At 53.1% G+C, this 12633-nt stretch overlaps 1 protein-coding gene across 1 annotated transcript; it reads left to right on the plus strand.

The window, feature by feature from the left end:
* Nucleotides 1–2998: 2998 nt before the first annotated feature.
* On the plus strand, nucleotides 2999–8417 carry LOC128854000 (tektin-3-like). Its single transcript, XM_054083478.1, has 7 exons — nucleotides 2999–3577; nucleotides 4132–4215; nucleotides 4631–4701; nucleotides 4942–5085; nucleotides 5846–6068; nucleotides 7173–7327; nucleotides 8107–8417. Exons 1-7 carry the CDS (start codon nucleotides 2999–3001, stop codon nucleotides 8321–8323), a joined length of 1473 nt encoding a protein of 490 aa, XP_053939453.1. The 3' UTR covers nucleotides 8324–8417.
* Nucleotides 8418–12633: the final 4216 nt, after the last annotated feature.

Consider the following 12633-nt stretch of genomic DNA (forward strand, 5'->3'; position numbering starts at 1 on the left):
TGGGACACTGGAAATCCTTGCAGGGACACAGTGAGATGGTTGAGATTGCATCCCAAGGGGTTCTGCAGGAGGCAAGTTCCTGCCCGGAGCAGAAAGCCTGTTGTCCCCATTCACACAACAAACCCCCAGGTTCCCTCGCAGAATAAATACGAAGCACTGCAAGCGGAACCAATCCCCGCAGACCAAGAGCATGGCTCCCACGGCCTAGAAGCATTCCCTATGCTGCGCCATCCTCAGAAGAACATCAAAACAATCTCTGAGAAAAAGAAGGGGAGAGGGATTGTCTTGGGGGATCCCTTCCTGAGGGAACTGAGGGCCCTGTCTGCAGAGCGCACCCGCTGCCCAGGGAGGGCTGCTGCCTGCCGGGGGCCTCGGGGAAAGACAGCCCTAGAAAACTGCCTTCCCTGGGGAAACCCACAGGTTATTACCCTCTGCCAGTGTTTCAAAGAGGCCACAGTGACATAGAGAGGAGGAAGCTGAGGGCAATTTAGAGGGACTTCAGGGCTCTGGGTAAATGGTGAAGGGCTCTGGGGCACAAGGAGTGTTTACCTCCATTCCAACAATAAGGAACAAAGAGGGAGAGATCAAGAAGAATCAGTTGATTAATGCCTGGCTCCAAACCTGCTGTGAGGAGCAAAACTTTGGGCTTTTTGATGGTGGACTGGCCCGTGCATCTCCAGGCTTCCTAACCCAGGATGGGGCACGCGTGTCTCGTAGGGGTACAAAAATCCTCATCAAAAATCCAGCAGGGCTCCTAAATAAAGCTTTAAACTGGGTGTAAGGGGGGGGAGAGGGACACCACCAGGCTAGTGAGGAGTGAGCCTGGAAGTATTTAGTAGAATGCATTGCTAATGCAGCTCATTATGCCCCAGGGAGAGAGAATTCCCAAAACAGCATCAGGATGCACGGAAAAAAAAAATGCAAACTTGTTGCTACTAGGAGGAAAACAAAAAGGGAGGGAAAAAACTTTGGCAAAATACTAAGGAAGATTTGGTCAGGGTAGGAGCAGAGGAATAGGTGCCCTGGCTCCAACCAAAGCCCAGCGAGCCCCAGATTCAGCCTCTGGGAGAGCCAGCAGGAAATGCTTAGATAAAATCCCCAGACCGAGGCAAACACCCTGTGATATTTCTTTCACATGATCTTGTTCCAGTTGTTCTTCGAGTCCGTGCAGACTTGCAGCATCTGCTGTGTCCCTCAGCAGGGAGCTGCAGGGGATGGAGCAGCATCACGCTAAGAGCATCAGCGGCCACTCTTGGAACTCTGGAGGAGACTGAAAAAGGGGTCACGGCTGGGACTGCTGAAGCCAAACATGGAAAACCCAATAGCTTGGGCAACACGGTGGCTTAAGGATGTTTTCATAGAATCATGGAACGGTTTGGGTTGGAAGAGACTTCCAAGCCCACCCAGTTCCAATCCCCTGCCACGGGCAGCGGCATCTCTCCAGCATCACGGGGCTCAAAGCCCCATCGAACCTGGCCTGGAACAACTCCAGGGATGGGGCAGCCACCACCGCTCTGGGCAACATGGGCCAGGGTCTCCCCGTCCTCACCATGAAGAATTTCTTCCTGATGGCTGATCCAGGTCTTCTCCCTTCCAATTTAAAGCCATTCCCCCTCATCCCATCACTCCAACCCTTGGAAAAAGTCCCTCCCCAGCTTTTCTGCAGCCCCTTTCAGCACTGGAAGCTGCTCTAAGGTCTCCACGGAGCCTTGTCTCCTCCATAAAATGCGTGTCAAACCATGAATCATAGCACTAAATTGCCCCTGAGTTGCCCAGAGGTGGTCCTGGGTTGCCCACCAAGGACACCAAGTTGTCCAGCAAGGGCAGGAGGTTGTCCAGGACAGGAACTAGGAAGACACGTGAGGGTCTTTTCTTGCCCAGAGGTGTCACCGGGTTGACCTTCCAGAGCACTGGGTTGCCCAGTGGCTGCATCAGGTTGCCATGGGAGCTGCAGGGAGTCCCCCCGCCAGAACCCAGTGCCCTGCGCCCATGGCAACCCTGCCCTGGTTGCGTGTCACAGAGGGCACCGCTCCCCTGGTCGCGCGTGTCACAAAGGGCAGAGGGGATATTACAGTGCCGAGCGGTGCTGCCACTCAGTCCGGTAGCGCAGCAGTGAGCAGCAGCACCCGGGCACCCTCAAACCGCCGGAGTGTAGCCCACACCCAGGCAGCTAACGGTGAGCATGAGCTTTAGCTGAGGGGGAGGGACCCAAAAAGCAGGGATTTCTGCCAATCTCCCCGTCATCTCTTATTTCAGCCAGGCGTACCCTAAAAGGTGGGCAGGGGCTCCTGTTATATGTTGGTGGTCCAAGTGGCAGAAGCTGTTACCCTGGAGTGACTTATCCTGAGGGGCACGCAGGGGCATTTATTTCAGCTGGAAGGCAGGGAAATGTTACTCTGGTCCATAGCCAAGGGTTTTCCTCCTTTTTCATAGAATTGTAGAATCATGGAATAGTTTGGGTTGGAAGGGGCCTCAAAGCCCATCCAGTTTCCACCCCTCTCCCAAGGGCAGGGACACCTCTCACTGAATGATTTTGCTCAAAGCCCCATCCAACCTGGCCTCAAACACCTCGAGGGATGGGGCGGACACAGCTTCTTTGGGCAACCTGGGCCAGGGCCTCCCCGTCCTCACCATGAAGAATTTCTTCCTGATATCTAATCTAAATCTGCCCCCTTCCAATTTAAAGCCATTCCCCCTTGTCCCATGGCTCCATATCCTTGGAAAAAGTCCGTCCCCAGCGTTCCTGGAGCCCCTCTCAGTGCTGCAAGCTGCTAGAAGGTCTGCCCCGGTTCTATGATTTTTAGAAGAAGCCGACCTCTCAACTTGCCTACACGTGCAAAGAGATCAGGGTAGTCCAGGAGGAGCAATTGAACCTCTAGGCAGGAGTTGCATGAGTTGCTGTAAGAAGGAACGCAAGCGCAGGAGCTTACTGAGTGTGGTTGTCTTTTTCCATCTTCTCCCCTGTGCAGGACACAGATCTGCATAGCAGAGTTCAAGAATGGAATTTATCGGCTCTCCCTTAGGCGCAACACGCACCCATGCAAGATCAACATCTAATGGCTTTCTTCCTGCCATCAGCACCGTGGGTTCAGGCAATAAGAACCATTTGCCTTCGTACCCATTGTCTCAGAGCTGCAAGCTCCCTCGGGTACCCAGTGCCTACTACAAACCAGCCACTATCGAGCCCACTTTGGCTCCCTATTCCAAGACTCCCCAGGAGTCAACCAGCAGCAAGGGGGTTCCATTGATTTCCAGCAGAACAACCCTCTTCCCCCGCTACACCACTGACGACTGGCACAAGTCCAATCAGACCAACTACAAAGAGTCAAAGGCTTGCCGGCAGTCAGCCGAGCTTCTGAGGCTTGATACCTCCCGCCTCATTCAGGATAAAAACTGGCAGACAAAGAAAACACAGGAAGAAAGCTCCAAAACCCTTCAAGTGCGCATCAATGACATGAAATTTTGGAAAACAGAGCTCTACCGTGAGCTGGATGAGATGGTCAAGGAGACCAATGCTCTCACGGGTGAGATAAGAGAACTGGAGAGAGCCTTGGCCAAGACAGAGGCCCCTTTACAGGTAAGCACCCTGTGCGGTGAGCTGCAGGCTGTACCCTACTGCTGAAATAGCTGCAGCCGTTCAAAGGTTAAACGAAGTTTCCTTGCAGCTTTGTAACTTCTAGAAAGCTTTTATTAAGAGACCATTAGTTAAGTTAGCCATAAAGAAACCCCTTGTCATCTGCTGCATCTCCCCCCTGCACACACCGAGCACATCAGAACAGTATTTGTTGGATAAAATATGTTTATGAGCGGTATATCCAAAGTCCTGATTTGGGAGACAAAAGCCCATGTCTTGCTACGAGGCTCTGGCAAGGTCGGCATCGAGGCTGACACAGGTCCCTGCATTCAGCTGTGGTTGCATGGGGGACACGTGCACTCCCTCATGTTGATCCAATGCCGACGCTGCAGCTTGGCTGCTTGTTGCCAGCTAAAGCAGCTGCCAGGGGCAGTTCTTTCCCCTGCTGTCACCTCTGTGTCCTCCTATCATTTCTTTGCTTCCATCACTTGAGGTGGGGATTGTCCCTGTGGGGAACCCTGCCCCTACAGCCAGCACTGACGGCTTGTCCCCAACAGGTTGCGGAGCAGTGCTTGCTTCACCGTGACAAGAGGCTGGGCATCGACCTAGTCCATGATGACGTGGAGAAACAGCTTCTCACGGTAAGATTGGCAACTCAGATCACGTTTCAAAGCTATTTTTGCCTAAACCGCCTTCAAAGGGGTTTGCAGCCTTTTTCTCCAACTGGCTCCTCAGTCCCCCTTAGTGCAATAGAACTAATCACTACTTGACACGGATGTCAAGATGAAACCATATTTATCACCCTACCCTGAAAGTGAATGCAAAGGTCACGGCAGTGGCCACAGCGCCCTTCTGTCCCTCCCAGTCACCGCACACAACTCAGCTGCGTAGGCTGAGTTTTGGGAGGTACTTTCCCCACTCCTTGCCTGTTTGCTTTGGGCAGAAAGACAACCGGGCAAGTTCTTGCTACGTGCAAGGTTGGAGAGGTCTGAGGGGATGGGTGTGACCAGGATGATAGTGTATGGACACTGACAGGGTCATGTTTCCTTTGCCCAGGAAGTCCATGTCATCAGGTCATGCCAAGAGAGGATGCGGCAGTGCCTGGATATGGCAAATGACCAGCTCAGGTAAGGAGCTCCTTACCTCATGCCATAGGGCCGATAAGCATTTGCAGTTGTGGTGTGACCCCCCAGCAGGGCCTGACCTCTACCCACATTGTGCAGGTGTAAAACCCATGCAGACTCCCCGGGAAGGTGGTGATGATGCTCATGGGAGGATATTGCTGCAGGAGCTGTGGGGGAGTGGAATGGGGAGGGAGCTGTTCCACCCCTCCATCCTCACTGACGGCCGTTGTTTCCATGTTGAAGGTCTAACAGGATGGCCCAGCATGAGCTGGAGAAGGACCTGGCTGACAAGCAGGTGGCCCACCGCATCGATGAAAGGTGCCATCAGCTGAGGAACACCTCTGAAGGCATCAACTTCTACCGAGGGGTGGAGCGAATTGATGCCACGTAAGTGCACACCAAGCAGTTTGCGAGAAGCAGGCTGTCCCCAGGGTGATACAGTCCTGGAATAGGTTGGGTTGGAGGGGACATTCTAGTCTGTGCAGTTGCACACCCTGCCATGGGCAGGGACACCTCCCGCAGCATCAGGTTGCTCCAAGCCCATCCATCCTGGCCTTCAATACCTCTAGGGATAGGGCAGCCACCACTTCCCTGGGCAACCTGGGCCAGGGCCTCCCCACCCTCACAGAGAGGGCCTGGCAGGGAGCCAAAGCGACATAGAAGATAAAGAACAAGAGAACATGGTCCTGTTCAGCTGATAGAGTTCAGCTGCTTTTGGGTGTCAGGAATTGAGCTTTGGCTTTGTGGTAAATGAATGGTGACCCAAATCAGCACTTGCAGAGATACGCCTTGAGTGGCAAAGGGCTGTGAGGAGAAAGCTGCTGCTCACACAGGCGCAGGCACTTTGTGGCAGGTCTGAATCTCTGGGCACTTAAACGCCTTCAGCATCTAAATGCGAGTTGGATTCAAACCTCTATTTTTCTGTGGGAGTCTTTCATTTTAGCTTTCATAAGTATCACAGTTGTCTTCATCAACATGGCATCGTTTGATAAGCGTTATTGAACCAATGATGTTCAGATATTTCACTCACAGGTGGTCCAATTAGGAGCATAGATTAATCAACACTTAATCCACGCTGCTCCCTGGTTGGGTCCATGGCCAGCAATAGCAGCACGGGCTAACCAGGAGCCTCTCCTTCCACCCACAGGATCTCCTTGCCAGAGTCATGGGCCAAGTTCACGGATGGCAACATCCTCCGCTCCCAGAAGGAACGGGCAGCCTCTGCCAAGATGCGGGATAACATCAGAGGTCTACTGGCGGTGACGGCCAACGAGATGATGTGCCAGTTCAATGAGGTGAACGTCGCCTTCAGCAACCGCATCGCTGAGACAGCCGATGCCAAGGACAGGATTCAGACCCATCTGACCAAGGTAGCTTGGACTCCTCCCTTTCGGTGTGACACTGTCATTTCCTGGCGACACCATCCTCCACGTGGACTTGGCCCAGGCAGAGGAACAGTCGCCGCAAGAAGCTGGTTATAGCATCCTTTTCTGTTAGAAATTCAAAGTCCTCAGTAGGGACTCTCTTAGAGCTGGATGAGTTGGCACTGTAATTTCATCTCAAGGGATACTGTATTTTCATAGAAACGTGGACTCATAGAATGTCCTGGGTTGGAAGGGACCCACCAATGTCATCGAGTCCAAGTCCTGTCCCCGCACAGGACACCTGAACGTTCACACTGTGGGGCTGAGGGCATTGGCCAAATGCTGCTGGGATATTGTCAGTCCTGGCGGCGTGATTGCTTCCCCGGGAGCTGTCCCAGTGCTCCACCAGCCTCTGGGAGAAGAGCAGCACAAGGATTTGTAGCAGAAAATGCCAATGCTGCTTGTGTCTCCTGGTACTGCAGAAGTGCTGGCTTCCCTGCTGGAAGTCTTGGCTGGGCCCCTGCTGGGGTCCCTGCTGAGTGGTTTGCAGGCTCGCTGCTCCTCCAAAGATGCGCTTTCAGTCTCAGCACCCTGTGTTTGGGTTACTGTGTGTTTCTGCACTGCTCTGCCAAGCAGAGGAAGTGGAGATGAGGGATGGGCACCTGGCCTGGACTGGTGGGTCTCAGGGAAAGCTTCCTGAACCGGGCATGGCATTGGGAAACATCGTATTGATTAGCACAGAGGAGGCTGGGCTGGCAGCACCGGGGGCTGCTGCCATGTGCTTGGATGAGGATCCACTAAAAATCTTCCCTCTGCTAGTTGCTGTTGACGGGTGATCAGTTCCTGCAAGCAGTAATTTTTGGAAGTGGTAATTCGATAAAACCATCACTGCTCCCAAACCTCCTCTGATGTGACAGCAACAGCAAAGAGAGGCTTTTCCCAGAAGAGAAATCTCTACTGCACTGATCTGTGGCAGGGTGACGGTGCTGTGAGCCCAGGGTCTGCTTCATGAACCTGTTTTATTCTGCAGACGGTCGGGAGAAAAGGGAAACGATGTAGTCATTTGAGAACATATTTTTTAATTTATGCATGTGTTTCTTTTCACGCCAGACACTGCAGGAAATATTTCAGATGAAGATGTACATCGAAGCCATTCGAAAATGTATTAGAGACAAAATGGCTCCCTTTAAAGTGGCTCAGACCCGTCTGGATGAGCGCACGTGGAGACCAAACGTAGAGCTGTGCCGGGACAACGCCCAGCTGCGGTAAGGAAGGAGTGCGGGGTCAGCAGCAGAGGATAAGCCCTTTGCTCTCCATCAGGCTCACACTGAGAGAGCTTAGCTCCATTCTGCTGGGTAACTGCAAGATAGGGTGCACCATAGGGAGGAGCAAGAAGAGCTGTCCTCTCCTCCCCTGGGACACTGGAAATCCTTGCAGGGACACAGTGAGATGGTTGGGATTGCACCCCAAGGGGTTCTGCAGGAGCAGGCTGCCCTGAGTGCCCGGCAGCACCTTGAGCCTCACAATTCCTCCTGGGGACCCTCTGGCTTTGACTCCCTGCGGAGCCTTTTAAAAGCAATTTAAACGCAGCCCTGAGTCAGTTGAGCATCTCACATGTCATTGGTCATTCCCTTTCTCCACTTGTTTCACATTCCCTTCCAGCCTCTCCCAGCTGTCCTGCCTTGCTGTGTGGGCATCCGTGGCTGTGGGGCAGACCCCTACACAGGGAAATCCAGGAGGGGGAACCGACGAATCCACAAAAACACATGGGAACAGGAAACCACAGCTGCCCATCCCTCTTCTTGGTGGCACAAGCTGCTCTGGGAGATGTGGCTGAGCCTTGCCAAAAACTTAGAGCAGGCTTAGCCATGCCAGCGTGCTGAGGTCCAGAGGAGCTGTGCCCCCAGCTTTCCCATTCTTCTGCTAAAAATGAAGGGTTTGAGATAGTCTGAGGTTGCTGAAAGGGAATCCTGTGCCTGAGGGGCCAAGCTAGAAACCACCTCTGTGCTGGCATCATTAACGAAGGTTCCTTGTTGTTTTCCAGCCTTGTCAAGGAAGTCTATGAAATCGATGAGACGGTCCATACCCTTCAGCATCGGCTGAGAGATGCTGAGGACACGCTGCAGAAGCTGGCTCATCTCAAGTCGACCCTGGAGCACGACTTGGCTGCCAAAGCCAACACACTCTTCATTGACCAGGAGAAGTGCATGGGGATGCGCAAAACCTTTCCCCAAACTGTCCGCAAGATTGGTTACGTTTAGACTGGGCTTAGCTGAGCTCCCAGTATCTGTTGTGGGAGGCGTTCCTAGTTTCGCTAAGATTCTTCAAATTCTACTGTTAGACTCTCTTATTAAAACCTGCAATAAAAACTAATCAACTACTTTGTGTGTTACATGGCCTACTGAGATTTTCATTTGCCTTTGGTTCTTCCCTTGCACTGTGTGCCAGAAAGTAGCTGAAAATATCCCATATGGAACTAGGAGTAAATCCATCCACGTGGATTCATTCCTACCCTTTTGGTCTGTGATTTTGGGAGAAAAACTGCTGCGTTTTCCTCCTTTGGAGTCTGTCTGATGTGGAAAAAGCACAAGGGGAAGTAAAGTTAGGTGTCAGAGTAATTAACTGTTGACATTCATAATGTATTCTTAGTGGTGCAGCAGGAGCAACACCAACTACTCTGTAAAACATTCCAGTGTGTTCTGGCCCTAAGTAGAAAAACTTGCAATTCAAGCTCATTTCTGATGATCTTTTTCTTGCTTTTGAAAGACTGGAAATGTCACCTAAACTGTCAGTGCTGGGGTCTCCAAATGAGGAAGCGCTTCAGACCACCTAATTGAAGAAAATGCTGTGGTTTTAGTTTTGATGAGTATGGGTTGCTTCCTAATTTTACCTCTTGGGTGTCATCTGTTGGTGGGAGCACCAAAGCCCTTTGAAGACAAAGGAATGAATCAGCCACCCTGACTGCCACGGTGCCTGCTCTCTTACTGTAAATCAGAACCATCTTAAGGAGCATTTGAATTTTCGGAGGGATAATGCTTCACTCCATTTCAGTTGTAGTTTCTATCATTTCGTTCACAAGTACTTTCCGCTTTCCTCCAGCAGATTTCCCAGACATCAGTGAATGCCCAGGTCCCCTGGGGTGTTTGTTCTCTCCACACCAGCTTTCCATGTGTTGGCAATAGTGATGTTACTACTTCTGGTAGCTGGTACTCTAAAATCCCTCCCAAGCCCTTGGATTGTCTAATCCCACGTGTGCTCCGCTTTGAGCCTTTCTTAACTCCCTTCTTCCAGTATTTCCTGTGGGCACTCACGATGTGAGCCGGCCCAGCCACAACACTCAGGTTTAAACGGGTCTCTAGGGAGAGGATTTTGCATGACATTCCAATAGACGCGTGGCTTCTGGCAGGGTCTGCTGCACCGTGATGGATGTGCCTCCCATGACTGAGCTGCTGGGGAGTCAAGCTGCTCCATTCAGTCACTGCACGGTTGTTCCAGAGCAGTTCCTGAGCATCCTCTGGCTTTGATGTATGCCAGGTGTACTAAACAATCGTCCTGCTTTCCTGCTTCTGTGTGAGAGATGCCTTTTCTTTCCCATCATCAAATGCTTTGCTGTCATTGCTCACTCTTCTCATCCCCCTCTGCCTCAGCCGCCTTTCTGTGCTGACGGGTTGTTTAGTTTCTTTAAATGCCATCACTCTGGAGAATGACCGTGCCTGCTTCTATTGCTGGTTTAGTGCTGGCCGTCTCAGCCAATCTGCTGAGACAGTTACCTTGTGGACATTCCTTTGCAACCCTCAGCCATCTTTCCACTCTCCTGCATCATTCCGATAAACCCTGCAGAGCCGGGTTTGAAAACTAATTGTTTACTGGCTGGAGGAAGGACAATAAATTCATAAACCCACGGCAGTGTTACTTGATGCAAGCCCAGCTTTCGATCAGCCCAGGATCCAGTCCAACAGACAGGGCCAGTCTATCAAGAAGCTCTTCAGAAAGGAGCTTGGGCAGTTTTGTTGCCTAAGAAAAGAAAAATCTGTTCAATGATGGAATGGTTCTTGTTGGAAGGGACCTTAAAGCCCATCCAGTTCCACCCACTGCTGCGGGCAGGAACACCTCCCACTGGATCAGGTTGCTCTAAGCCCCATCGAACCTGACTTGAACCCCTCCAGGGATGGGGCAGCCACCACTGCTCTGGGCAGCCTGGGCCAGGGCCTCCCCACCCTCACCCATATCTCCAGCCCCCAGATCATCACCATGGCCTCCTCTGGACTTGTTCCAACAGAACGTCCTGGAGGTGTCTGATACGAATTTGGGTGAAATCAAAGCCTGCCAAGACCCGTGTGAACAGTATATTAATATATTTATTATAATGTCGCTCTTTCGATGACATCCAGCAGCAGGATGGTGAGCACTGCGGCGGGGTGACAACTTGTAGCCGTGGGGCTCTTCCCAGAGGCAGGGAAAGCCCAGGAAAACCCAGGCAGGATGAACAGGTGCAGAGCGTGTTGGAAAAACGGGGCAGTTTGAGCGGCACTTTGAGCAGGGAGGGCGAAGAGAGTGGCTGGAGGCCGTCCGGAAGGGACTGAGGACCATGGTGGCCACCTGGCATACAATTAAAGCTGCTCCAGGTGCCGCACCAGCCAGGATGGATGGAGCCTTGGTGGCACATGCAGCCACCCAGACACTGGGCTGCAGGGAGCGCCCCCTCCCACACGGAATCCCACCACCGGCACCGACTTCACTTGTGGGAGCTGTGCTGGTGTGGGGGAACTCCTCTGCTTGGTGGCAGAGCTGAGGGAGGAAGGAACCGCACTGAGGCCTGTCAGGGAGCGTGAGAGGGAAAGAGAGCAGTGGAGCAGCGCTCTCACAGGCTGAGCAGCTGCCAGAGCAAGCACAGCTGTGACCTGCCCATCCAGCAACTGCAACCCTGAGGAGAAAAGAGATGGGGAATGGCAGCAAGTTCCTGCCCGCAGCAGAAAGCCTGTTGGCCCCATTCACACAGCAAACCCCCAGGTTCCCTCGCAGAATAAATACGAAGCACTGCAAGCGGAACCAATCCCCGCAGACCAAGAGGATGGCTCCCACGGCCTAGAAGCATTCCCTACGCTGCACCATCCTCAGAAGAACATCAAAACAACCTCTGAGAAAAAGAAGGGGAGAGGGATTGTCTTGGGGGATCCCTTCCTGAGGGAGCAGAGGGCCCTGTCTGCAGAGCGCACCCGCTGCCCAGGGAGGGCTGCTGCCTGCCGGGGGCCTCGGGGAAAGACAGCCCTAGAAAACTGCCTTCCCTGGGGAAACCCACAGGTTATTACCCTCTGCCAGTGTTTCAAAGAGGCCACAGTGACATAGAGAGGAGGAAGCTGAGGGCAATTTAGAGGGACTTCAGGGCTCTGGGTAAATGGTGAAGGGCTCTGGGGCACAAGGAGTGTTTACCTCCATTCCAACAATAAGGAACAAAGAGGGAGAGATCAAGAAGAATCAGTTGATTAATGCCTGGCTCCAAACCTGCTGTGAGGAGCAAAACTTTGGGCTTTTTGATGGTGGACTGGCCCGTGCATCTCCAGGCTTCCTAACCCAGGATGGGGCACGGATGTCTCGTAGGGGTACAAAAATCCTCATCAGAAATCCAGCAGGGCTCCTAAATAAAGCTTTAAACTGGGTGTGAGGGGGGAGAGGGACACCACCAGGCTAGTCAGGAGTGAGCCTGGAAGTGGAACTCCAGTGTCTGAAAGATGGTCTACAGGTGAGGCCCTCCGGTGTATCAATACAGAGCTCGATCCCACTCCCCTCGCTCCTCCTTCCCTGGATCTCCCTCCCCTCTCAGCTGCCCCCAGCCCTGCTGGATCCGCTCCTCCCCCATGGCGCAGGGAGTTGGCTGTGCCCGCGGCCGTCCCTCCTCCCCACCCAGGGGACACCAGGCGGCTGCAGAGGGGCTGTGGCAGCTATCGGCCTTCATTCCTATAGCCGGAATGGAGTTCCACAGGAGGCCCCTGACGCCCCCTCTCAGCCCAAGGTCGGGCAGAGAACAGGCACAGCTCACCGCACACAGCTTCAGCGCCTCTCAGACAGAGACCTGGGCTGAATATGGCAGCGTGGCAGGGCTGTAAAACCCCTCAGAGCCGGGGCAAGCACGGCTGACCCTCCCTGGCACTCCTGGCTTTCAGCTTTTCTAGAGGGTTCGGCAGCCATTGTCACCCCCTGACAGTTTAAGCTGCTTTAGGGCAGCTGCCCCAGGGCTGCAGCCATGTCCCCTGCCCCCCCAGCTCTCTACTCCCCTCGGAGGGAACACCTCTGCTCTGCTCCTCAGCTCTCAGCCCTGCGAAACTCGGGAAGGGCTGGCTGCTGAGCTCTTGCACTACACAGCTCTGTCAGGGAACAGTTTTTCGAGGGGCTGGTGGTCTCCAGCAGCTGTGGCAACATCTCTGCTGGGCAGGATGCAACGAAAAATAGGCTCGTAAATCGCTGAATTCAGAAACAAATCAGCGATTAGGGACAAAATGGCTCCCTTTAAAGTGGCTCAGACTCGTCTGGATGAGCGCACGTGGAGGCCAAATGTAGAGCTGTGCTGGGACAA

The sequence above is a fragment of the Cuculus canorus genome, chromosome 18 (genome assembly GCF_017976375.1).
Source record: "Cuculus canorus isolate bCucCan1 chromosome 18, bCucCan1.pri, whole genome shotgun sequence".
Classification (NCBI taxonomy): Eukaryota; Metazoa; Chordata; class Aves; order Cuculiformes; family Cuculidae; genus Cuculus; species Cuculus canorus.

What these genes read in the sequence shown, in the direction of transcription:
- LOC128854000 (XM_054083478.1), top strand. Translation starts at nt 2,999, where the DNA reads ATGGAATTTATCGGCTCTCCCTTAGGCGCAACACGCACCCATGCAAGA. An exon ending in TGGAGAAACAGCTTCTCACG is followed by an intron (nt 4,216 to 4,630) that starts GTAAGATTGGCA and finishes TCCTTTGCCCAG; the next exon opens with GAAGTCCATGTCATCAGGTC. An exon ending in TTCAGACCCATCTGACCAAG is followed by an intron (nt 6,069 to 7,172) that starts GTAGCTTGGACT and finishes TTTTCACGCCAG; the next exon opens with ACACTGCAGGAAATATTTCA.